The 27,645-nt window shown below is 39.9% G+C and overlaps 1 protein-coding gene across 1 annotated transcript in view; it reads left to right on the forward strand.

Moving 5' to 3' along the window:
* The window catches only part of LOC100539641 (LARGE xylosyl- and glucuronyltransferase 1), a 48,054-nt gene extending 21,130 nt beyond the window's left edge, over window positions 1–26,924 (forward strand). The window contains exons 4-8 of the mRNA XM_010712624.3: window positions 4,732–4,895; window positions 9,092–9,370; window positions 15,299–15,445; window positions 20,510–20,705; window positions 24,971–26,924. Coding sequence (XP_010710926.1) covers window positions 4,732–4,895; window positions 9,092–9,370; window positions 15,299–15,445; window positions 20,510–20,705; window positions 24,971–25,168 — 984 coding nt within the window. The 3' untranslated portion in view covers window positions 25,169–26,924. The remainder of the gene's footprint in view (window positions 1–4,731; window positions 4,896–9,091; window positions 9,371–15,298; window positions 15,446–20,509; window positions 20,706–24,970) is intronic.
* The last annotated feature ends 721 nt before the right edge of the window (window positions 26,925–27,645 follow it).

The following is a 27,645-nucleotide window of genomic DNA, read 5'->3' on the forward strand; positions in this document are numbered from 1 at the left end:
TTAGGTAGGCTTGCTCAGACACTATACTTCTCTTTGTCCTAAGCACAGCTGTGTTTAATAGAAGGCTGAATTTGCCCCATATCAAATGTACAAAGTTTTATGACATGGGAAGAATAAAGGTTTCATTTGACATGGGATTAGTCAGGTTTTTATTACTAATTACCAGAGAAGCCAGAAGTACTTTATGTAGGTCATCCCAAACAACGCTCAGTAAGTGCTTTTTCCTCCTTACATCATCGTCTGTTTTTGTTGTTGTTGTTGTTGTTTATGCCATGCTAAAGGCAACAGCTAATTCACGCACTTTAAAAGTGCTAAACGTTGCAACACAAATTTCCTACTGGTGGGAACTGGGGCAGCTACACAGGAGGAAATGAAACTGCTGCATTTTATAGCAAGATTGTAGTTTCATCCTTAGCTGGTGTTGTTTTTCATCTCTCACTGGCTAAGCTGAGCTGATTTTCTGCTGTGAATTTTAACTGCACACACCTGGGAGAAGGAAAGATGATCTGAAAGTTAAAAGTTTTCATCTAAGCAGCTCAGTTTCCTGTTGTGTTAGCACGATATTTACTGAGTTGCTTAAGCTCATGTATTTTCACCTCACCTTACCCTCTCTTATGAAAGAGAGATGTCTGCATGAGAGGATTCATCCTCCTCCCAAAGTCTAAATAGCCTTCCACACACAAAACATTTTTTGTTCAGGTTTTTCTTGAATATCAGTAATCCCAAAGAAAATACTTCTGATCCTGGATGTTGAATCAGTCTAATTTGGGTTGAAATCCTTTAAGTTTTGGTGGAAAGTGAATTATTTCTGTGAGAGATGAAAAAACGAAGCTGATCATTGATGCATTTTCACTAGGAGTAACTAATTTGTAAGTGAAAGATACGTGCTATGTGCCATGTATCATATGGGTCTGTCGTCTGCCACATGCAGAGAAAGCACCCCTCAACACCTCTCAAACAAGTGCATTAGGCAGTTGGACTTGGTAAATGGTGAGGATTCGTGGTGGAGTTGAAAACCTTCTGGCCTGAGATCTAGCTGAGATCTGATCCCCTGCCACAGCTGGTTGCCTCTTTGCTTTGGCCTCGTGTATGCCATGGTGCTCTCTGCGTGCTGCCGTTTTTATGTCAGAAACAAGTACCATCATGTGCTAATGAAAGCACTTGCTGTTTTCCTCTACGATATTTCCTTAGAGAACATCTACTGCATATAGCCTGAAAAGAACATCGCCTTTCTACTGCAAGAATGTTTCCTTGAGGTGAAATTTCCCACATATGCAGTGGCAAGTAGCCTTCACACTGAAAATCTTGTAGAAGGAATGAAACTCATGCTAAGCAGGAACTTGCTTTTGAAAAAATGCATGCTGTTACTCTAAGAATGAGAAGTCTTCATTATATTAGGCATTTTCTTGTAAGTATAATGGAGAGACTCATAATGGGTATGCCATCTTTTTATCAAATCCAGCTGACATTAAGATCCTTATTTCGATGGCACACTGTGTTTAAGTAAGTGTCTGTTTGCATAGATCTGTCAGATCCCCATTATAAGCCCATTTTTTCATGAATGTATAATGTGGGAGGAAATCTTAAAGCAAGCTATAAGGTTTTTGTCCATAAAGAATGGATCCACACCATATACATACATATACATAGGTAAGATTGTATCAGTTGAGAAATATTATGTGATCACGTAACTGAAAAACAATATGAGGTAGCTTGTAAAGAGGTAACTTTAAAGTTATGTATGTGGCTATCTTAGACAATTCCTTGTATTTTGAATGTTGTTCATCCTTAACATTTTCTATTTAAAATGTGTCTGTAAAAATGGCACGCAGCTGTGTGTAGTAGGTATTTATAGACTGTCTCTCTTCACAGTAGAGATGTTGTAGCCTTTATCTGTGTGCATGACACTGGGAGTTTGTGATTGTATAGGCAGAGTAAGTGAAGACTGACAAAGCATTGGTAAAACAGATAAGCTAGATACACTGAAAGTCTTTCCATAAGAAAGGAAATGCTTGTATTCCCACTTCAGAATATGAACTTGAAGTACAAGAGTATTCCAATATGGGGTTTGTTGAAGATCTTGACATTTTACCCTGTATTTTCTTTAAGTCTCACACCTTAATATATGAAGTGCCTGCACAGCAATAACAAGAGTTTTGGCTTGGCTTAAAAGAGAAAAGAGTTAAGGAAAAAAACTTAAAAGAGTTGCCATTAAGTAAATTCAGTCTTGCAGAGACAACAAGGCAAGAATGGGTGGGAAATTTTTCTTTCCTGCTCTTACCTCCAAGAAAGTCATGCCAGAGAGCAATAAAAGAGCAATACTGCCTAAAAGAATGATGAAACTGATACCTTTGCACCTGCACAAGTGGCATAAGTATAAAAGAAAGAGATGCCCAAAAGAAAGGTTTTTGGTTTATTTTGCTATGACTCCAAAGGAAAGGTTTGGGATTTTTTTGGCTGTGACTTGTTTTATGCTGTGCAATCATTTGTTACACTAATAAGTATGAAGTGCACATGTGAAGTGCGCGTATTTCACTTAATGGAATTTTTTCCACTTTGTACCATTGTCAATCATCAGACAAGAGGCATATTCAAGTAACGAGCTGTCCATTTCTAAGGATCTGATGTTAAGGTCACTGGAGAAAAGAAAGGGGTTGATATTTGGCTATTTCTTCAACCTCAGAAACTGGCAGCACTATTCCATTATAGCTGTAAATACTTCTCTTGAAAATAACAAAACCCACAACAAAATCATCCTTCAACCAGATTGAATAAAAGGGAAAAATGGGGATTTAAAAAATGAACATTTTAGGGCATGGCTAACCTCCTCAGTGCTTTGATATTGTCTTAACCATTTAAATTTTAAGCTCCTTGATAGTTCTGGTAATATATATATATGTATATATATGTATTCTTTATAGGCATTGTTGTGAAAATTGGGCTTAATTCATATATTGTTTGAATGTTCTTTTGAAAATAAAGAAAATAACTAAATAAAGCTCAGCTGAATTCTGATCTGTAAAGCGCTATGAATGGAACTCCAGCAATATGTTAATTCCTGATTTCTGTTCCACCAAGAGATCTTGATTTCAGTAGTTTTGAATCTTTTGTCAAGATTCAGACTCTCATCTTTCTAAAAGCAGTCTCTCCTGAGAGGCATTTTAAGATCTGTGCAGAACAATAGCAAGAGAGAGTGAGATCCTGATCCAAAACTCATTGAAATCAAAGGAGATGTTCCCATTATTCAAAAGAAGATTAAAGAGTGATATACAGAAAAATACTGGGAATTATTCCATCAACCTTCACAGGAAAACATTCAGTTCTCACATTATTGTTGATGGCAACCATCATGCTTACCTTTCCAAGAACAACAGCTCTTGTTCTTAGCACAGCATTAGAACAAGAAACACCTACATTTTCCAATGTTTTTTCTTAATGATACTGTTGTAAATTATTGTTTTAAACCTTCTGAACAGATCTTTAAATCTAAATAAATGTCTGTAATTCATAATCTGTTTGTTGCGTGAAACAGCTTTGAAATCCGCTGTGGTTTTATCAAAACTTGTGAAAATCTGAATTTTTGTCTTAATTTACTCTTTACTGACAAATAGGTAATCGTATTCTTCTTATGGAATGCTTTTAAGAAATACAGTAGAAAAAATGATACCTTTACTAATAACCTACATTTCAGAGCAATGCAAACAGAACTCTATTTGATGTGTCAACACCATATATATAATTTTCATCTGCGCTGCATTTTGTAGGACATTTTAGAGCAGGCATGACTGATTTTTCCTTTTAAATGAATGCATTTTAAGTAATCTACCCAGATGTTTGGCTTTAAATAATGTAGTTCAGTGATGGAATTGGTCAGCTGCTGAGACATTTGGTCAGTTTTTCTCTTCCTCCTTTTCCCATAGCTAAACTTTTATTCTTTTAAAGCTACATGACTGCATGACTTAGGATTGAATTGCTTTCTTTTGCCTATTTTGACTTTGAAGGGTCTTGATTTTCAAGAAGACCAAGAAATATGTGCTGTCTAGTAATCTGACATCCTTTCAGTTTCTCAAAGCAGGTATCCAGAAGCACAAATCCTGCACTTAATTCTGGCTCTTCTGCCAGTTGAAAGATTATTTTCATTGCAAAATTAGACTGATGCAGATTTGTACGTCTCAGAAAACTGACTAATGTTCAGTTTAAGATGTTACTTTTCCAGCTGTCTGTCCATGCCCCTAGCAACACTTAGCGTTCTCCAGCAGAGGCAGCAGAATGGGAATTGCTCAGTTCAGGGTACAAACTTAATCTGCTGCTGAGTCTTCTCTACTGGAACTGTATGTCTACAAGTAGTTTAAAATACTGCTTCACAGAAGGAATGGCCTTATGCATCATATTGGAACATTTGCTCTGAAACTTGGTGGTATTAAATGTTGTGATTGTTCACTGTTTCATTACTAGCCTGGATGTTGGAAGTCCATAATGTGTATGATGTATACAATACGTAGACCATAATATGATGGACTGTCTACCTCATCTATTTACTTGAAAGACCTTTCTTCTTATCTCATGTCCATTGACCGGAAGGAGTGAGGCTTGGAAAAATGATGATATGTATGTGGAATTCAAATTCCACTCCTCATTGCCTTATGCTACAGGTTTCCAACCTCTTTATTCTCTCTGACTTTCAAGAGGAATTGTAAAGAACTTACCTTTATGTCTGCTCTTACCTTACAGCTCCAGAAACAGTTGTCTGAGCTGGATGAGGATGATTTGTGCTATGAATTTCGTCGAGAACGTTTTACTGTCCATCGCACTCATTTGTATTTTTTACATTATGAATACGAGCCTGCTTCGGACAATACTGATGTAACGCTGGTGGCTCAGCTCTCGATGGACAGGTAAGGAAAATCTCATTTGAAAGCATGAGACGATCTTTTCTGACAACACTATGTGTAGCTTTAGAGAGAAAAAAAAAATAGAAACAGTTATACTGTAAAGATCTTTCTTCAGTAGGAGAAGCACATCTAGACATCACATGTGCACCCAGACTGGAGTTGTACAGTTCACATGGGAGTACGAATAGAGCTCATGAGAGGTTGAATACTGGAGCTGCAGGAGTTGTTACTTGTCAGAGTTGCCATTGTTAGCTCATGGAGTTTCACAGTAACTTAGGAATAACAGGACATGTTTGTGACAGACTTAAGCAAGCAGTAGTAGCTGATCTAATGTTGTACACACAACATTTCCTCATCAGACAATCTTAGTTTGTTTTCATTACTATTTTCCTTGCAGAAGATTTCAATTAGTGACTTGATTTCCTTATGAGAATGACAACTAAACATTTGCCCATCAAATTGGGCAGTTTAAAGTAAAATATTTTTACTTTATAGGTTTACTCTGAAATGGAAAATTGCCTTTTGATAAGAGTCGCTGCAGTTCTGTACAGATTTGCAAAATAATATCTGTAGTTTAACTCTTTCCAACTTTCAGTTCCAATTAAAGTGGAATTTAACTGGTATTTAATTTGGGAGGAAAAGAAGTCCATTTCATGGCAAGCTCCATTTGCACCTTTATGATTCCCACTGTTGTCACATTTCAGAAGCTCTGACAGTTCGGTCTAGATCAGCCAGCTCAGTAGTACTTCCAATTGTCAGTCTCCTATTTCTTACTGCTTTTCGTTCAAATCTGATCTAAACTTCGTAGTTGCTGCTATCAGAGTTATAAAATCATGGAAAAATGCCTGTTTCACTTGGAGGAGCACATGCAGAATGCCGTAAGACCCATGAATACCAACACTGGTACACTGGAGGAAGATCAACACTATTCCAGGAGGGTCAGAGAAAATCATATCAACAAAATATTTGCAGCCTGTTTTAAAAATAAACATGAACGGATGAGGGCTGTTCTGTTTCAGCAGTGCCTCAGCACATTGTACTGTGATGTGCATCAGTGTCTGTTCTATTGATTTTTAATTGAGGAAACATTTCTTAAGTGTTCAGAAACCTTTGAGTACAAAACTAAAGAAATAAATTAAACCAGACCCTGAGCGAGTGCCACAATAAATTACTAGAAGCTGGTCTGTGCACATGGTATATTTTCCCCCCAGAATTTAATTCAAAAGAATGAGCTGGGGTTTGGTGCTGATTCACTGGCACTGATGCAAAGTATGAGCATCTGTTTCTCTTTCTGGATCCTCACTGGGGCACATGTTTTTATTGATAGACAGAACCACACATTTTTATTCAGGAAGAACAGCCCTCTTGATACTGTGCAGGAAAAATCTTCCCTACTTCTTTGGTGTGTTGCTATAAATTATTGATTTGAGCTGGAAATACTCTCTTTCAGCTAAAATCAATAAATAATATCATACCAAAGAGCTGTTTAGCTCCTTTGTTTTCTTTCACATCTTTCAGTTACTGCTTTATTTTTCGTACCTTCTTTAGACCACTTTTATTAAACTCCTCCGGCGCAGCTGTAGACATTTAAGAATAGTGTCTCAGATGTAAGATGGCATGTACATAAACAATGTGCTATATGCCACACTCTTGCTTAGTTCTTTCAGATGATCAGCCGACATAAGGAAAGGCAGAAAAGCAACTCCCCATGTCTCCAGTTCTCATCCTGCTGGAGCTGAGGCTGATAGGACTGTTGTGACAGGCTCTTCTCTTCGTGCTATAGGCTTGAGGAATACAAGGCAGTGGAGCAGCTTAGGAGCTAACATTAATGTCTGTAGATGGAGGCTTTGAGAGAGAATTCATTCGGTGCTGTCACTGTTGGTTAATTGCCACTTTTGTACTGATGTGACAAGTTTGGTCTTATACTGGCTTGTTCCCATCACTGGCTTCATATGCAGCTTTCAAGTACTTGGCTAGGCAGCCTTGCTATAAGGCATGGATTGTATCTAGAAATCAGTAGTCAGAGTGGGAGTTAAAAAATCTGAGATGAGGATGTGGGCAATAAAGACAAAACTAGCATTAGGCAGCTTGAGGTTGGGGTCCAAATAACTTGTAAATTGATTGAATATGCTTAAGAGGAAGAATGAAAACAAAGAATCTCACAAAACATGATCTCCAGTGAAATACCCTTGGCTGAAGCAGACCTTAAAAAATTTACCAACTAAATGATGACCTCATTTATTATACAATCTAAGAGTTTATTTTCTCTAGAGAACACATTCCTCAAGAAACATAACAACAAAGAAATAACTTGGTGAGCTTAGAAATTTGTATTTGTTAGTTTTATGATCAAAAAGAGACAATTCTAATAACTTACAGAGTGCAGGTTGTGGAGCATCACTCAGCAGTCCCTTAACCAAGCTCGTAGAAGTGGAACCTGTCATTGAGAACGACATAGCAAAATGGAGTGTTCTGAAGGGCACTAAGCTGTCCAGCTTGAAATTTATACCAGCAAAACCCAGTTTCCATTTAACTATTGTGGAAAGCTTTGCAGGCATCATCAGGTGTGCCATTTAAATAAGTTATGTATGCCATTTGTCCACTGCTTAGAGTCCTTGAAAGGTGTTTCGCTGCATTTCTCTCTAGCTATTATTTAATTTATAAAAGGTTTCCAAAATCTGAATGCTGATGAAATGGATCCTTCTGACTAACAGAGTTCCGTGATGCTGGAGAAAGGCAAAAAATGTATTTTTTTATGTATTTGTTACTAGTACAGTCTAAAACCTAAAGTCTTCATATAACTTCTAGATCCTTTTTATTGATCTGTGTTTCTAATTCAGCTGTATGTTTCAGAGTGATAATAACCTTTGTTTCAATAACAGATAAAAAGAAAATAATGTACCATATGTAGACTAGTAAAGGTAATATCTCATATCTAAGACAGAATGATTATATTGTTGTGGATGTCATCAGAAACACAGGAAAAAGCTATTAATGTTAAATCAGAATTTGTGTTTGCTGGTCTATCATTCCTTTCTGCTGCAGTGCTTAGTGCGCTAGTAGCAGGGGGAAATTATTTTCTCTGATTACAATGATGCAGAAAACTTTTCTTATATACTGTATAAATATTAATAGGAAAAATCTAGTAATGTGGATTTGAAACGTAGGAAAGCTTATCATGTTGCGTAGTCTACTCTTCTTAATTTTTAATAGAATATTGGCTAGACTGCGTAGGTTCATTTCCCTTCATATTAACTCAAGAGACTTTGTAATCTGTTATTGATGTATGTTTGGGTGGCAAACCTGTATCTCAAGGCAATTTTGTTTAAACTGCACAAAGTGATTAATCTATTTTGACCAGAATGGATATGATTCGCTTTATATATTAATTCCTTTGTTGACATTTTCTTCAATAATATTGTAGCTATTGGGAGTTTTTAAAAATATACACCAATACAAACTGTCTTAAAAATCATTTCATGGAATTCGAGGAGGTATTGCTAAAAATATATGCAAATTAATACTTTAAACGATATTTTTGTCTAAAGTGCTCTATTGATATTCCATGACAGTGCTGTTTCTCTCCTGCCTTCTCTCCTTGCTTCCTACTCATAGTAAACCATGAAACAATAAAACATTGCTATTGACATTTCATCTATTTGACCTTTCCCTGTCAGTGATTTTTTTTTCAGTCAATACAAATGTTCATGGAAGTCAGTATTCCCTTGACTTACCATTCTTAAGAGCTTTTAAGATCTTACTGTCTTAAAAATAATTTGGAGAGGTTTCCATAAACAGGAGGTGAAATGATTTCTGAGTCTGTAGGTGTTTGTCCTCCTCGAGATTTTTGAAGAGTAGTATATTAGGGTATGACAAAATCTTGACGCAAGATGTGAATTGGGCACTGGGCACTGTTTTACGTATTTGCCTTGCAGGTGTTTCTATCAGAGCTAAGGCCATCTTTGTCTCACCATTGTACACAGTGGAGATATAAGCGTATCTAGGGCACAGTCCATCTGTCCAGAAGGAGACATAGTTAGATAAGATGAATTGTGCTGCAGAAATATTTATTGCTTTCCACAGGATATAAAGTGACCCCAATCTGTCTCACTTAGATAGAGACAGCTGTATTTGATGAGATGAAAAAGAGTCCCAGACAGGGAGACAGCCTTTTCTTATTCTCACCCTTCCTCTTTCAGGCTCCAGATGCTTGAAGCCATCTGCAAACACTGGGAAGGTCCAATCAGCCTGGCACTCTATCTTTCTGATGCAGAAGCCCAGCAATTTCTGCGTTATGCCCAGGGCTCAGAAGTACTCATGAGCCGCCACAATGTCGGCTACCACATTGTGTACAAGGAGGGCCAGTTCTATCCAGTGAATCTTCTGAGGAATGTGGCCATGAAGCACATCAGCACACCATACATGTTTCTGTCCGACATTGACTTCTTGCCCATGTATGGACTCTACGAGTACCTCAGGTAAATGGAAAGTGGAGGATAGCCTTCCACTGCCACACGCTTTTTCTGTCCTTGTCACTCCACTCTTTCACACATTCCCAAAATTATGCTATTTGAGCAGATTTGAAAAAAGCAGCTTGTAGATATTTAAAGTGGGACAATGCCCAGCAAAGCAAAATAATTTTTAGGGTAGAGGAAGAGGTTGTAAGTGGAAGTGACACAATATAGTTACAAAAGAAAAGCAAAGGTCTTATGCGAGCCTCGTTAGCCACCAGAATCACTCCCTTAGTGCAGCAGAAGAATCAATTTGAAAATTGAACTGGACTAAGGATCATTAAATGTACAATAGCATCCATTGTTAGCAGAGATGTGAACTGGGCAGTTTCCTAAAGCATCCCAAGTTCTTAATGTCAGTGACAGAAAAAACATGCAAAACATGAATGAAGTTGTTGCCCCTGTGACATGCTCTTTATCCAGTTCCTTAGCTTGAACACACAGTGAAGGTCTAAGTATCTCAGGAATATGACTGTAATGCCAGCACCTGTCAAGGCAAAATAATTAGCATAAAGAAACTGGGAAAAGTAACCTCAGTATGTACTGTATGATAATAAATGTGAGCAAGTTGGGCTAAGCAAACTGCAGACCTCTGATCCATGAACAGAGCTATTTTTAATAAAGACCTTTTTCCCCTATTGAGGCTGGTCATCTGAGACCAAAGCATAGAGCAAGGAGGACACCCTGTGGCCAGACAGGAGGATTTCAGTTCCTTAGTCCTTAACCAGTTTTGCTTTTCATCTCTCTCTGAGTTTGGTTAAACTTGACCACAGTGCTACATTGAGGGTCTGTATGTAAGTGAGCCCCTCCAGTACATAGGCCTGGGTGCTGGGGCATTAAGGAAAATCTGTCTTTCTGTGTGGTAAACTTACAGAGCAATCCCTTTGTTTCAGTATAGCAGCTTTTTGGCATGCAGTACCAAAAATACAACTTGTCCCTTCTTGATGCTCCCCAGTGCACCAATGGAAGCCAGCACTGAAAGGGGGAGGGGACAAAATGGTATGCCACAATGTACTTAATACATTACAGCCATAGAAATAGTTCTCTTATGGTGACAGTGTATCACAGGACTAAATGCACAGGGATATCACACTCTGGTGTTGTTCAGAAGAAGATGGATTGGCACCGACCACTGTTAGAGCTGAGATCTTACATTACTCTACAAGTCTTTTGTGAAACCTACATCATCTTAACCGTGCATCTCTGTTGCTTGGGAATATCAAAATTGCCAGTCTGCTACTACCAGCTATTTAAAAGGGAACTGGATTTGTGTGTGTGTGGACTAGAATCTTTTGTTGCTTTTTCGGTAACGATTTTTCTCAGTAAAATAGCAGGGAGATGCAATGAGATTATTTTAAATACGGCTGTGTTGTATCTTTCCACATTGATTGTTCCTGCTACCTCTGCAGGTAGTTGATCAGTGCCATCAGTTTGAATGGCAGCAGCTGTTTGTTAGAGAGCTGTCACACATTTCCATCTTTGCTTCCTCAGAGAGGGCAACCATAAGCAAATGGAGATAGTGGTGTTTCAGTCACTGCTTTGTGCAGGACATGCCAGACAAGTCCCTCTCACTTGTAAATTTGTGGAGTCCCATCTATTGTGTCTCTGTAGAGTATGTATTCTCAGAGAAAAAGGAATTTTGAAAAACATTTTAACCTACTTTGAAGGTTGTATGTGAACGATTACAGACAGTTTTGAAGAAGCTGGTTACCAGTCCCTCTAGGTGTCTGTTGATAGCACTTAGATTAGTGCTAATTGAGCTTTTTCACATCTACTAAGTAAGGTCATTTCAATGCTTTTAATCTCCATCAAAACCCCTTTTTGTCTTGTCTTACTCTACTATAAAACAGAAAAGGGAAGAAATGTATCATTTAAAGATTTCCTGTTTACAGAACTCAGACATTTTTGTGGTCTGTGCTGAGTAGAAGTTTTTGTCACTCTCAGACATTAGTTACTGAGGTCATCTTGTCATTACTCTGGAGCTAAAGGCTTTTTCTAGTTGCAACAAGTAAGGTGTCTGGGTCATCCTAAAGGCTCATCTGACATAAAATAACTAGACAGGCTGCTTCTTTATGGTATCCATAGTTGTCATAGCTAGCACTAAAGTTCTTTCCTAATGCATTTTAATAAAATATGCCCTTTTCTTCCAGGGGCACATTAGCATTAAATGAGAGCTCACATCCAAACTCTGTCCACAGGTTACAAACCTGTCCCTTGCAATACAAATAGAGAAGTATTTCTGGTTGATCTTTAGTATCTCAGGAGGAATCACACTTTGTCTTTTGCCTGTTGATTTTTATTTGTTGGATGCCTTTGTTGGTTGCTTTTGTAGAGAGGATGAAAATCCTGATTAACTTAACACTGGATTGACAGCTCTTCAGCTCTTGAAACAAACCCCAAGACTGCCTTGTCCATTGATCTTGAGCTAATCACTTAGAGTCCTAATGGTGGAAGATAATTTGAATTAATTTTTTTTTTCTTTTTTCTTTTTCTTTTTTTTTTTTCTGAATTCAGTGCAAACATTTTTGTGTCTGAACTTCCCTATACTCCAGAAATGAGAATGATTCTATCTATCTCCCCACTTGAGGATGAGAGCTGTTTGTTAGTGTTTGGAAAGGACTGTGGAGATGCAAAGATTGAACTCAACGCTCTTCATTCAGCCTCTGAGGAGCCCTTGTGATTTAAAGTTCATTTCTTCCACGCTTTACAAAAAATAGGGTTGATCGTTAAATTAAAAATTTAACCCAACCCTCAGTGTGTCAGAATGACATACATCGGGTCTGAACACAAAGGTGCCTGGGAAACGGTTTCCTGGACAACATTAGCAAAGAGAAAACCACTTCATGAAATCTTATCTCCTTGTTTTAGGGTCTGGGGAAAAGTACAGATGGAGAAAAATGGCTGCAGGATTGATGTTACTGAAACTAACAGCCCTCACAAGTATAGTGCAGGAATTAAACAGTTTCCCCATTGCTGGTTTGTAAAATAATCAAACATATTCCATTATATTCTACGTAATTTGCAACAGTTAACAGTGGAAATCTTATATTCCAAGTACCACGAAACCAGTCAACCAGCAAATGGCACCTCTGCTTGAGACAGGAAAAATGCCACCACATAAAAAATGAAAAATGGATTTGCTTCCAATAGGAAGAGGTTAGATTTTCAGCTGTCAGTTCAAGGAGCAGACTACCAGTTATGGATGTCAGAAGAAAATGGAAGATGGTTTCTTCTCTACTAATATGTTCCTATCTTTATCATAATTAACATGGTCTCTCTTGTCCTTTGTCACTCAGATTCCACACCTGGTTGGTTATCAGCACTGATTCTTTCCTCACCTTATGTCAGTCCTTTGCATCATGTAGTCTGCATCCAAAGCAGTCTGTTGCTCTCAGAAATCAGTGCTGCTGTCTCAGGTCCCAGCTCACTTTTGGTGAAGCTGTCCCCTTTGGCCTTAGCACTGTGTACCTCAGGTTCTCACATATCTTTTAAATATGTTTCTGCAAAGATTATCACGTTATGGCATTTCACTCTTTCACCTCTGCTTTCTCTGTGTTTGATTGCATCTACTACAAGCACCTTGTTTTCAGACTTCTGCTTCTCTCCGCTTACCTTTCTTTTTGTACTCACCTTGGACTGTGCCAGTGATTTCAGCCTTGTGTATCTGTTTGTTCACTCTGCCCTTGGTTTTATTTGTAACACTACTGTCATCTGCTGTTTCCAACAAGAGATCTAAGGCCCAGTTCAGCCACTGACACCAGTACTAAATCTGCAGATGACAAGAATAGGGAGCATACAGAACGAATTATTGATATCCACATCATTTTAGTGCTTGTATCCCATATCTTAGAAAATGAGTCACGCTCAACACCGGTTGCAGCACAGTTTGCTCTGCCTGACAGCCTCTGCTTTTACCCCTGCGTGATAGCTACATCTGCTTTAGCCTTGTTCAACTTTGACTGTGAACTTTGTTGGGCAGGATTGTCTCCTAATCCTTGAGCAATGCCAAGCACAGCTGGGACCATGATTTTTGCATGGGACTTCAGAGCTCTCCATCAAAGAGACAGCAGCAGCCATAAATGGAAGCTGCTCTTTCCTTGCAGAGCCCAAAGGATGAGCATCACTGCAAACATTATCTGCTTCTTCCTCAAACTGAATCCTCAAAGCTGCACCGCTCAAGGCTGACAGATTGCACAGAGTCCAGAAAGCCTGAGATGTTGTCAGAGTAACTGTGTTAGCGTGCCCTGCTTGCAGAGAAGGTGTGAAGGGGAAGAAACATTAAAAGCATCATAAAGACCTTCCAGAATCACTGGCACTGCTCAGTGATTCTGGAAGGTCATGGAGGCTGATTGTGAAGGAGTCATTTATTTACATGCAGATATCTTAGCCATTAGTGATGGTGAGGGAGAAAGCAGTGAGGAAAGTAAAGTTATGATAAGACATTGTTAAAATCCTTCAATTGTGAAAAGTTCAGTGGAATGTGGCAGAGGTTCTTTAAACAATGCAAACTATACAGTATGGCTCTCAGAAAGATTTCTTTTTCTAGAACAGCCCATAAAGCAATATGAATTCTCTAAAATTCAGATTTTATTAAATAGCCTATCTCTTTTCCTTTTTATCTGATGACAGTAGAAATAAATTCTAGGTATTCTGGGCCTAGGAAATTGTTTTGTTTGGTTTTCCTGGTATTATGACAGTGATCCAAATTCTTTCATCTTATAAGGCTGTAGAGAATTTCTTGCTTGTCAACATTGTCCTTGATTGCTTGTTGCAGTAACATAAAAGTCAGGACAGTGAATCCTGTTAAGAGGAACTGACTATGACAGGGAAAGAGAAGCATATTTCACTTATGAAATATAAAGGTAATGAAAGAAAAATTGAGACAGAGTTATTTCTAATGACAAGCATGCTAAGGTTCAGTTGGGGAATGGAAAAGTAACTTCTCTTTCTTTTTCTCTAGGCTTTAGTTTGTTAGGGAAGAATTGATGGAATACCTCTGGCAGAACATGCATACAACTGCCAGGCTGTTGTTCTCCTGCTGCAATTGTCCTAAGGCCTCTTTTATGCAAAATGCAGTATGCATGTGTGCCTGCATGCACACACCCACTGAAACAGTCTTCACATGCCTAACTTGAAGCAAAAGAAGGCAGAAAGCGATGTATTTCAGAGCACCCAATGCACAGCTCTTCTCAGTAACACAAATGAGCTTTGAGCTGAACGCTATCACGGGCATCATGATAGAATGGCTTAGATTGGAGGGGATCAATCTAAGCACAACCAGTTTCAATCCCCCTGCCATGGAGTTGCCCATGGAGCCACTAGATCAAGCTGCCCAAAGCCCCATCCAACATGACCTTGAATGCGTCCAGGGGTGGGGTACCTGCAGCTTTTCTGGGCAGCCTGTGCCAGTGCCTGACTTCTCTCTGAGTAATGAACTCCTAACATCTAACCTAAATTCTTTTAGGTTACTTTTTTAGTCTAAAGCTAATCCTATCACTATCAGACTGTGTATAAAGTCAATCCCCCTCCTTATTACAAGCTCCCTTCAAGTATTGGAAGATCTCAGTGAAGTCTTCCCAGGGCCTCTTCCTCTCCAAGCTAAACAAACCCAACTCCCTCAACTGTTTTTCATAGGAGAGCATGATGAGGAAACACTTCTGCTCATTTACCATGTCCTTTTGACTTGCCTAGAACAAAGGCTGACCTTCATGGCAGCCAGTATTCTTGAGGGTGGGTGTCTTCCATAGGAGAGAAAAGAACAGTGTACTTACAGTAAAGAATATGGGCCACAATCACATTTGCAGTATCAAACTGCCCATTCTCTTTATGTTGAAATGCCAAAGAATTTTCTCAGCTTAACATTTTCATGCTTGTATTTATTGTTTTCTTTGCCAGGAAGTCAGTCACCCAGCTAGACCTGGCTAACACCAAGAAAGCTCTGATCATACCGGCTTTTGAAACCCTACGCTACCGCCTCTCCTTCCCCAAGTCAAAAGCAGAGCTGCTATCTATGTTGGACATGGGAACTCTCTTCACGTTCAGGTAATGGAAAGTACTGTCGTTGAACTTTTGTTCATTACCTCTAAAGATTTTTTTGACTTTCTGTGAATATTTGATTTTTCTTTTTTTCTGTCAGCTATCTAGCTCCATTAAGAAACATATTGGATTTTTTTCCCTTTTCATAGAGAAGGGGTGAACAGTCACATGTGGACATATTCCATCTGTAAGCTCAGCTTTTTATCTAGTATTATACTCCTCTACTGAAAGACTTCAGATGTTAAATTGAATTTGTTTTATTTTCATCATTTTTTATTGCTCTATGAAATCAGGCGCAACCATTACACTCATGTGCATGTAATTTGCTTCTTGGCTGCCAAATACTATCTGGATAGCTGTGTCCCTCATGTGACCAAAAATAATTTCTCTCTGCTTATCGGTTCGCTTCCTCACTGACTGATTGGAAAAACAAATACAGGCTTGCCATGTGGTCTTATGAAGTATGAAATAGCTGCTTAAATAGCTGTATTTTCACAATGCAGAGGTAAAAGTCAACTTCTGACTAGAGCTGAGAAGTGAAGAACACCTAAATTTGGAGCTCCTCTCTGAAACGGACTCCTTTTGTGGCTGTGAACAACTCACTTATATTATCTGCCAGACTCTTCAGTTTTAAAATACAGCTACCAGGGGTTAACTGTCTCATGGGTGTGTGGTAAGGTCTGATTAGCAGACAATTGTAAAAGATCATAGTGATGGCAAGAGTACAATATGGCCTTCAGATACTGCACAGACAGGGGTCTTAGGAGCTGTGTTCTTGTCCCAGCTCCGCTACTGCCCCGCTGAGAGGTGATACATAAATCAGTTCCCTTTCTTACATCTTTGTTCTCCATCTCTGAAATGCGGGTAACAATGTTCACCTCTCCTTTATTCAGTATTTCAAGATCTAGAGATAAGAACTATGAAAACGCTAAGTATTACCCGTGGCCAGCAGAGCTCTTTATCATCTCATCCATCCTTTCCTTGCCTTAGAGCTTTCCTTGCAATTCTTCCATTCATTGCATTATGCACATCTCTCATCGCAGCAGCCACCCTTCTTTCATGTTGCTTTATGCAGATGTCAGAGCAAACAGCCTGTGTGAGCCTGGAACACACAATTCTGACCCTCCATCTACAAGTGATTACTCTGAAATAGAAGCACAAAATGACTGAGATATTAGGAAGTCATGCCTTTCTCTTGAAAATTACATGAGGGTAATGACAGACCAAGCATTTTTCTCTCTCCTATGGCTCTTTTTTTTTTTTTTAAGATATGCAAAATGACAATATATTTGTTGACAGAAAATATTTGTTTCTCCCATAATTGAAAGAAAAAATCCTCCCAGTGGAAAGTAACATTCTCAGGATTTACAGTTGTTACATTCCACCAGCAGCCAAATTTTCAGCCTGTGCAGCAGTGGTCTTCCACTACAGATTTCATTGTCAAGCTGTACAGCATGTTGGCATGTTAGGTACACAGCCAGATTTGCAGGTCCTTTCTCAAGTCTCACACAGAAATGTCTTTAGTGGGAGTTTTGCCAGGACAAGGTTAAATAAGAAGTGAAGGATGTGAGTTCTATTGCTGGTTTACATATTAATGTAGGAAACAGTTTACAGATGCTTCCCTAGTTTCCTTTCGCTCATTTCATTGCTGAAATCTATCAACAGCCACAAAGCAGCTGTGATCTGGACTGAGAATTTCTACGTCCACCAAGGTGCTTTAATAATGCTGCAATTCAAGGCTGAGCAGTTGGGAGGGAGCTGGGGAGGACTGCTGTGACAGTGATTGCTGAGAGTGCCTGCAGCATCCCAGTCCCTCACACCACACTATAGATTACGATCTTTCCTTGGCTGAAATTGCTTTTGTCACCTCTTTTCCAAATTGTGACCTTTTCTACCTCTGGGCAGCTAAGAAATACAAAACAGCTCTCAATTACAGCCCCCAGTCAGCACCAAAAGAAAAAGGAAGACGTGAGCATCTATGGATTACTGGATGTGCAGAGGGTGGAAACCCTCTGCAGTGGTGGGATGCTTTGTCACAGATTGCTGGCTTTGTGTGCAGGTGCTGGCAGTGACTATGCCTCACAAGGACGTGCCTGCCTTGTGGTTGGGTGGTAGCTGATGAACCACAAATGTACTACCTACACATTTTTCAGGCTCAAGGAAAGCCACAGCTGGTAGGAGATGCATCACATTGAGAAAACATAACCAACAATGACTGATTAACTAATTAACTGATTGCATCCACAATGCACAGTCCACCATCTCTGGGCAGCCTGTGCCAGTGCCTCACCACCCTCTGTGTAAAGAGTTTCTTCCTAACATCTAACTTAGATCTCCCTTCTTTTATTTTAGATCCTTATCCTCTTGTCCTGTCCTAAGAAGTCAGTCTCCCTCTTGCATATAAACTCCCTTCAAGTACTGGAAGGCCATAATGAGGTCTCCCCAGAACCTTCTCTTCTCCAGAGAAGGTGACTTTGTTGGAATTTTTCAAAATTTCTACTGTGCTTGAAAATGCTATGGTCACTATTTTCACTAAGACAGACTATTTCCAGGAGTCTGTGAGATTGAAAGTGGCCTTAAAATTCAGTGTGTGTTTAAATCTTGGATGAGAAGGATCTGAGCAGGAAAACTAGATTTACTCATTTGTCCTGCTGATGGAAGACCAATACAGACAGTGAACCATTTTCTACATTTATATTACCTAAATCAAAATCTCTTGGAAATGGCACACTCTTTTATGGCAGCTTCCCCTATAAGAACATCATGCGATGATGTCTGCATATGCTCATTTTGCAGTACATTTCACGTGATGATTAGTCACTGGCTAAGACCTAGCTCCAGCAGATTGTATGTGTGCACATATATATATGTGGGCATGATACCTGGTACATACTCTTTGTAAACACATGTATGTAATCTTAAACTCTCACAATTCCAGCTTCTAGTCTTATTATTTCACTATAGACAGTATGTACACCTTATTAGACCATCCTGTACACATTTTCCTTTTTGTCCTGACCTCAGCCACTTCTGTGTCTGCTTCTTTCCTTCCACGCACATCAGTTGCCCTGAAGAGGCAAGTAGAAGATCTCTGGTATTATTTTCTCTGTTATTATTTGGTCTGTTCCTTTCTTTCTGTTTTCTCTTGTCTCTCCAATCTCACTTCCCTATTTTCTCTTCATTGTCTGTTCCCTGCAATTTTAGTTTTCCTGCTGGTCCATTCTCTCCTCTTACAGAGTTTATACCTTAGCTAATGTGTATGCTTATATTAATATCCCCAGAAAGGGGCAAAAGTAAGTGATGTTTTTATGGTTAGTGCCCTGTTCCCCCCACTGTGTTAATCAGTGAGAGAGCTTTGCTAGAAGAACAGCAGCATTTGCTTGACTCTCTTCAGGAATCTCTCAATTAACCAAAGTTTGCATGAGGCTTTGAAGATCCAAATCACTTTGTGAGTGTTTAGTAGTCATTATTATTATCATCATCATTAATTTCAAAATGCCAGAGGTAAGATGTTAGAAGATACAGCATCTTCCACAATTGCATATCATTTTAAGCTCTGTATTATGATTGCATTTTTTCTAGCATAGATAGCTGCCCATTAGTGGCTGCATGGGTTAAAATGTCCTTTCCTGAAAGAGCCAAGAAAAGGAATGGGTTTCTCGGAGATGGTTCCAAAGGCCATTACAGACTATAACCTTCTTTTAAAATCTGGCACTGATTTCTAATAACTTCTGATTAACTAATTCACTATCAGTTGTTGTTTTTTTTTAATACAGAAGGGCTTTCTTTCCTGGTCCTCAAGGTAGATAGCTGAAAGTGATTCAGTCTGTGTATAAGTTAGAAATGCAGCCTCCAAAGGACCAGAAGTTCCTTGGGACACCATTACTGTCCTAGTAATTCCATCCTCCTGTTCCGCCCCTGAACAATAAGTCAGTGAAGCTGGGCACTTCTGTTTGTCCAGTGGTAAGCCATACGAACACACAGCCGAAGTGGCAACTCTTAGATTATGATTCTATATTTCTGCTTTCAGCAATGGCTTGCAGCATTGTGAGAATTTCTGGCTTGAGCCATTGCCTCAGGTCCCAATTCTGCAAATAGTTAAAGCTTAAATCTCTACACTTTGAGAACATGAGTCATCCTTGTGAATTTCATGTACCCTGCATTACAAACTGGCAGGATGTTTGTTTTGCCCCTTCTGTTACACATCTCAGAACACTGTAATACAGATGGCCTGCTATGCCTTTGTTTCATTATTTAATCTATGAGCCTGCAGAAAGAGCCTGTCTCATTGATTTTTGGAAAGGTGTAAGAAAAGTAAGTGGGCGAGAGAATCATTGACCCTGGCACTAATGGGGTGGATTCAAGCTGTGCTTGGAAGGAACCCGCTGCGGCCTAAACAAAATTAACAAAGTATAAAAGGATCTTTTTTTGTAAATCAAATTGATTACCTTACTCAAGATCACATGGGCACTCCCTGCAATATAGAAAGTGCAGCAGAAAGCCCTTATGTGGTATTTTACTTATTAATTTAATTATGCACTTTGGCTTCTACCATAGAAATAACAGTAATTAATAAAACAGAACATCTATCTGGAGCTGCAGGTGTCTCTCATACAAATTATAAAATTACATATAAAGCAGATCGTGAATGTCAGTGTGGTGTAGAAATAGCTAATTTTCAGGGCCTTAAGAGAGCTGCAGGATTTCACGCTGATTTTAGAGCGCCGATACCACCACTTGGTTGCTAGGAACAAGAAGCAGCACTTTGCAGTGGAGATGAACTGCCTGTATATTTTGTAATTGTTTCTCACATGAGCGTTAGGTAGTGTTTTCACACTACCTTTCACCAGCTAGATGTGTTTAAGCACTGAGCACATCGAGGCTGTGGGAAGTGTGCTGGAAATAGTCCTAGAAATTGCCACTGATACGTCCTGAAGATGACGATGTGAACTGTAAGCTAACGTCCTTATTTTTGAGCCTTTTTTGCAAACAAGTAACGTTTTGTAGCCTCGCCAAGATGCATCCTATTTAATTGCTTCCCCCTGTCCATGCCATTTATGTCTGCTTAAGGTATCACGTGTGGACAAAAGGGCATGCGCCAACCAACTTTGCCAAATGGCGAACAGCCACCACCCCGTACCGCGTGGAGTGGGAAGCAGACTTCGAGCCATACGTTGTTGTGAGGAAGGACTGCCCAGAGTATGACAGACGGTTTGTTGGATTTGGCTGGAACAAAGTAGCTCACATCATGGAGCTGGATGCACAGGTGAGGAGATGATGCCTGCATAACTCACCCAGGGTGCCGGGGGGCGGGCAGCAGGGTTGTTAAATGACATCCACCTTCTGCACTGCTGAAGTGCTCATCTGGCCTCATTAACTGCTTAGTGAGGGCTTTTTGAGCGGGGAATGTGCAGTTTAGTCCTTGTAAAGCATTAAAGAGAATTTCCATATCTAGTAGGTGGCAACTGTGTCCATGGCAGGGGGATTGGAACTGGATGTTCTTTAAGGTCCCTTCCAACCTAAGCCATTCTGTGATTCCTTAGTTCATTTGACAGTGCTGCATAAGCTGCTGTCTGGGAGTAGCGTGATGCTGCCTGCCCAGTACTTGCTACCAGCCCCATCACCTACTGTGGAATCTATACACATGACTGCAAGCTTCTCAGTTAGAGGTTGATAAGTCCCAGCTGCTAATTTAGAATTTAGAAGGCAATCCTAAATTGAATCCAAGGCAAGCACCTTCAATTTCTAGCCTGGATTTAGAGCGCATCTCTGCAAAGCCAAGGACTTCACATTTCTGAGATTCTGGCTACGTGACACACTCCAGAGGATCAAGGTGTTTGATCCTTGGGCTACTTCCTCTTGGATCTGGCTTGGGCTGGTGCTTCTGGGCAGAATATATAAGAATAAGGTTGCAGAGAAACCTCGAAAGCCCCAGACTGTCGCCAGAGTTCTCAGAGCTGCCAAAGTCCCTGCCACAGTCCCAGATTTTTAAGCTGGAAGTGGTTATGGCTCCATGGGAGCTCTCCATGAAATGGCAGTTCGTGCTTCCCTGCTGTTCTTGGATGCGAAAATAACCAGTATGTTAAACAACAGGGTTTGGATCATGGCATTTCCATTTATTTTGGTGGGTTTTGTTTGTTTGTTTTATGTTTGCCTGCAGTTCCAGGTTTTGAGCTAGTAGCACTTCACGTTAACTGAAAAACCATACTTTTTGGCCAGCTGTACGCCGCTTTGCTAACTTCTGTTATCACAACATGGACCTACAGCAAGTTATTGGGAGATTGTGTCTTTGGGGTGCAGGATACAGTGTTTTTCATGCAAGCAAGCATGTGGGTAGAATATTTTCCACTTCTGTTGCAAAACCACATAATCACTTTGGGCTGCATGCCATTTGCCCCTTGTTTGCAAAAGGGCATTCACAACAAATCCTTGCCTTCTTATGTTGAGAAAAAAAATGATTACAGACTACATAAAAGATATTGTCCATTATGTTATCATTAATAATAATTGCTCTGCCATAGCAGTTTAATTTTCTTGTGCACTTTCCAAACACTAATCAATTAACTATCAGTTGTGGAGAATGCCAGTGTGATGATTTATTATTTGTTAATCTGAGTATCAAGGCTTGCATCCCCACTGGCAGCTCTGATTTGGCACTTAACGATTTAACTCTTTTGTTCAGAGACATTTGCTTAACATGCAGACTCAAATGTAAGAAATTGGAACATTTTTCAAAGTTGATCATAGCTCAGGTATTTTAAATGGCCATTGGGACAGAGCTAACTAAGTTGGGGAATTGTTTTTCTCACTCTTTCAGCCTTAAAAACACATTGAAAAGAAGTTCTGCTTTCATCTGTAATGACACGGGTATTGGCCTGTTTTTCCACAAAATCACCCTGGAGGAGACATACTACTTTCCCCTATGGCAGCTAGAAATACCAGATTCCCTGGGCTAGCCCAAAATATGCTGCACTATCCTGTTGTTCTGTTTTCAATAAATTCAGATATTTCCCTAGCTGGGGCTTATTTGGGCTTTTTCTTCAGGGAGCTTTGATCTCCCAACCACTCCTTCTGCTGTATATTTTGATCCATCTCCTGAATTCTGTCTCCTTCCACTGGCTGCTCCTTAATGTAGGAGGAAGGAATTGGGATAAATGGGGTGACATCCCTTCCTTAAAAACGAGGAAACACTGCACCAGGCATTCATAAGGCATTCCTTCAGCTTCAGCATTGGATCAGGTTGCTGCCAGCTATTTGGCTGGCTCTGTTATCAGCAGGCAAAACAGCTCCTCAATTGAATTATTTCCCAGCTCCTTGCAACTGCAGTGTCTGTCAGAAGGACTGTGGGAGACTCCTTACCAAGAGCCTGTGCCACTAACCATCCTTCAAAGCAGCACAACGTGGAGATTATCTTCATTATTATTCTAGGGGCATACACAGATGTCCACTGAGCTGGATGCTATAAAAATACACAGATAATGACAGTCACCGTCTGAAGTATTTATAACATGTGAGGTAGGGACAAAGGTTCCCACAAGCGCTTTCCTTTCTCGACAGACATTTTCTTGTGGTAGGGATGGGCAATTATGAAACCTTTGCCTGCTCTTCCAGTGATTGTGGAATTAGACTGCAAGCATCTTTTTCTAGCCCAGCCCAGCATCTTTCAAAGGGGCTCATTAGCAGCAGGCTAGTATTTTTTTTTTGGAATCTTTTATGTGCCTAAAGGCCTTTCAGGGATGGAGCATTGCTGTGCTAACAGTTTACACTGCAGAGCATAAACAGTCACCGACTTTCAGGATTATAGACTTGAGATGGAAACAGAATGAGATGCACAACAGAAAAGATTATATGAGGGGGATTTATCTTCCTCTGCAGATTCAGGCCTTGATGTTAAGGTCCTGCAGAGTTATTACACAATTTGTTGTTTATCGTCTCTCCTCATTCCATCATGGCCTTTGTTTCTGTATTTGATTTCCCATTAGTTCTAATTTTTTTCCAACTAAAAGAGTTCTGCCTGTGAACACCAGATTATTTTGCTCTTCCTCTGTGCTTGTCATCCCTAACAAGCTCAGTGAGGCCCATTCCCATATATGGCGCTGCTGTTTCCTAAGTGTTTCTGGGACAGCACTGCAGCCTTAGCACCTTCATTTTGGGCTGTGTTCCTCAAACACCTGGTTTTTGGTAGCATCTTAACCCAGTAGTTTTCAATATCTTCTTGGTCGATTGTATTTTGTTTGATGAAGAAAGATCTGTAGGTGAAAATTCTAGTGCTTATTAGCTCAGTTGTGTTCTCTCCCATAAATGTCTTTCCCTGACAAATAGTCTGTGTCCCTTCACAGACTCCTCAAGCTATGAATGACTGGAATGTGCAAACCAGGGGAAGTTCAGCACAATTTCTTTTAAAGCCAGCATGCTCCAGAGAAGCTCAATGGCTATTCCACTGTCTTAGGCAAAGATGGTTAATAATGCAATGTAACAACAGTTGTAAATGAAAACTGGGTGAAGACAACAGCAGATGTGCTTGTGAAGATTTTGAAGTGTCTTGTCATTTGCATCTCATGTGAACTCAGATTTTCTTAGATCTCATATGAAGAAGGTAGCTAGCATAACCCTAGTGGTCTGAGTACTTTGCTTGGCTACAGAGTGCTGAGATTCACATTCGTTTCCTGCCCAGTCCCTTGTGGGGCAGATACTTGGTTCTTGTACATCCTATGGTAGCTACTGTTCAACTTTTCTAGGAAGCACTCTTTGTCCAGTTTTGCCCCATCGACCATATATAAAAATAATATCAATTATAAAAATTGAGCAAATCTAACAAGAGTAACTGCAACTTAGATGAGGTATCATTTTTAACAGCGACAAGAAATGTCAGAAACTTGGCCAGATATAAATAAAACGAGTTAGTGAAATAATAGAGGAATTGGCACAATACATTAGACTGTGAAGGATAAGTTGATTTACATAAAACTTTCTCAAAGTATATGGAATTAGTAGGTCCATCTTCACACACAACCTATAAAAGATACCATATTCTCCCACTACTTCAGGTTTATAAATAGTCTGGGACAGTTTTGCTGCTCTGGTTATCTTAGCATAAAGGCAAAGCAACACAGGATATGCCTTTTTAAATGTTGCTTATTCTAGCATCACAAGTGAGACAAATTACAGGGGCAAGAGCAGGCTTTTACATGGATATTTGAGGCCCACACTGTGTGCATTCACAGTTGGTTGCAAGCGCACTACTTCAAAATCTGTGCTGCAGACATGGCTTCAGGCATGACCGCAGCACGATTTTGCTATTATTTGGCTTATATTGAGAAAAATATTTTCAAAGACAAAGTAGTGTTTCATACACAGAAAAAAGTATAACTTGAAAAAAGGTTTATTTGGCATAGTTGTGTGAGTTAGTTGTTTTTGAGGCCTACACTGCGCTGTCGCGTGATGGAACGTGCTTGTCTGTGGAGGCATGAGAGAGGTGCGCTGCAGGAGGGCTTGGGATCACCCCTCACAGCCGGTGTCTTTCTCCCCCAGGAGTACGAGTTCACGGTGCTGCCCAATGCCTACATGATCCACATGCCGCATGCCCCCAGCTTCGACATCACCAAGTTCCGCTCCAACAAGCAATACCGCATCTGTCTCAAGACCCTGAAGGAGGAATTCCAGCAGGACATGTCACGTCACTATGGCTTCGCAGCTCTCAAATATCTCACGGCAGAGAACAACAGCTAGCACAGCAGAGCCCATTTACAGGAAACAGAGATGCCGGAGGGAGGAGCCACTCAACGTTTCGGGCCCAGTCTTCAAACTTCAGACTGAGAAATACTTTCTGTTTTTATACCATACCTGGCAGTTCTAATAGTAGGGATTTGAAGTGACATGTCTTCAGACTGAGGTCATTAGCCCCTTCCTCAATGATCCCAGGCCTTTCAGCTTTAGCATTTGTGAGGTGTCAATGAGAGGGGCCGGCCACTCACCAGCCATACCACAGGAGGTGAGAATGAGGCATGAGCTGGGAATGTACTCTGTTCTCTTAACTGCAGAGCAAAGACAGACCTTCAGAATATAAGATTTCATGTTGCTATTTAATTATGAGACATAGTTTTTAACTCTAAAGGAAGATCTTCGGGTCGCTGTCCTGTGAATTTCAAATCTGCACTACTCTGAAAGGGAACTTTCACCTGTGAACATTCATAGTGGCCCTCAACATGGATGACCTTGTTAATGCAGGATGAGCCAAAAGTCTGAATTAGCCTTGAAAATGTAGGGGACACTTATATAATACTGCACTCCAGAGAAGGTGTTACTGGTTTAGGTGTGTAAATGGTATTGGTTGGTCTTTTATTCTCAAATTAGTTACATTTTATCAGGAAAATCCCCTATGCCCTGCCCTGCCATTCCCCCATCCTAAAAGCTGTTCCTTTCCTTGCCGAGGAAATGTTCCCCTTGTATTTCTTTGCCATATTCGGTTCTAATGGTCCAGTAAAGGAGATCAGTAGCTCGGCTAGAAAGTGAACAAAACCTATCAGTGTAAGATCTGCTTTCACCTGAGCAACTTGTTCATGTGTGTCTCATAAAATAAAGGGCCTGGTTGTAACTCTTTATCTTTTTTAGGCAAGAATTGGATTTTGCCTACAAGGCATTTTGTGTGGGGGATATTGATTCGTAGACTCATTCAGTGCACGCCCATCTGTGAAGGCATCGGGCATTGGGCTTTAAGTGGACTACTTTGCTGAACAGGCAATACAAGCATGGCAACTTACAGCCTGAGTGCTCTCCTGCCTGCTACAAGGTCTGAGAACTACTTCGTTAAAGGAGTATATAAATAAAAGGAACAGAACTGTTAGGAATAAATTCCCCATTCGAGGGAGAAAAGAATGTGTTGGGAATCTGAGTGTGAGTGTTTGCTTAAATGTGGACTGGTCAAGTTCACAACTTCGATACACACAAGAATATTCTGGAGGGTGGAAAGGAAACCTAACAAGCAGAACACAGAAAACAAGACACTGGACTTTTTACCGTTTTCTTTATTCTTCAGTATTAATGTTGTGTTTACATTGGATAAGGAGATGAGGTTTAATGCACTACCCTTTGCAGGGCTATTTGTAATTTCTTTTGCAATGTTAATAGAGAAAGCAGAAACAACTCAGTGAGAAATGTGTCTCTCTCCCTTCCCCAGATCCCTGTGCAACCACATGTACCAATACCATTGCCTGAGCTGGGAAAATGGATCCACAGTGCATTATGCTCACTTTGTTCCATTTTGTTTTTCAGCCACTGCATCTTTTACTTTCCTCCCTGCTTCATCCCTCTAGAGCTTGGTTTTATTTCCAACCTGACATTTTGTGAGAGCTTTCTGTTACGGTGGAAACCATGCAGTTAAACCAGACATTTAAACTGCAAATATCAGTTCATCATGTTGTGTATATATAAGAAAAGTCAAAAAAGGCAACATTTTTGACAAGGAATAAAAAGGGGTGGGAAGCTATGTGTAATTACTACTTTTTCCCCTGGGAGTGTTGACTGTATAAGAGTACATTGCTACACAATTTTCCAAAGTGCTTTCCTTTGGTTCTTAATGGCTTTATATAAAAATTTACATATAAATCTGTGAAGAGCTGGGAAGAAATGAAACGAGTGCTTAGACAGTCCTGGCTAAAATATATTTCTATTAAAAAAAAACAAAAACTTCCCCAAGTCCTATATTACTCACCATTGACAGTCCAGGTTATTGTGTATTGAAAATTAGAAGAACAGTCCTGTTGATTATCTAATGTACAGAAAGATATGAAAAGCTGATCCTAGGAGAGGCTGAACCTTTGTTCCTACACAAATCTACTGTCAGATTTTCAGTGTGGCCACTGTTGTGTTTCATATATATCTAAAAATTTTCATTTCTGGATGTACATTTCTCCTTGACTTAACAGTGTTGCCCAAGGATGGACTAGATTGCCCTGTGACACCATAACCTGTAGCATGGACCTGTACTTATTTTGGGTGTAGCACTATCAGTGTGAAAATTATTTTCTCATTTATCGTGAGAAGCAAACTAGGGGCAGGGTGGTAGTTTACTCACTGCCTATCTGTGCAATCGTGAGACATCCTGGATAGGCTTAGGTGTGTGGGCTGGTGTTACCAGCTCTGAGATTGGCAGTAGGTTCAGAGTCTTCTTGTTTTTCCTTAGAGACCTGATTCTGACTTGTTTCTGT

The sequence above is a fragment of the Meleagris gallopavo genome, chromosome 1, assembly GCF_000146605.3.
Source record: "Meleagris gallopavo isolate NT-WF06-2002-E0010 breed Aviagen turkey brand Nicholas breeding stock chromosome 1, Turkey_5.1, whole genome shotgun sequence".
Lineage (NCBI taxonomy): Eukaryota > Metazoa > Chordata > Aves > Galliformes > Phasianidae > Meleagris > Meleagris gallopavo.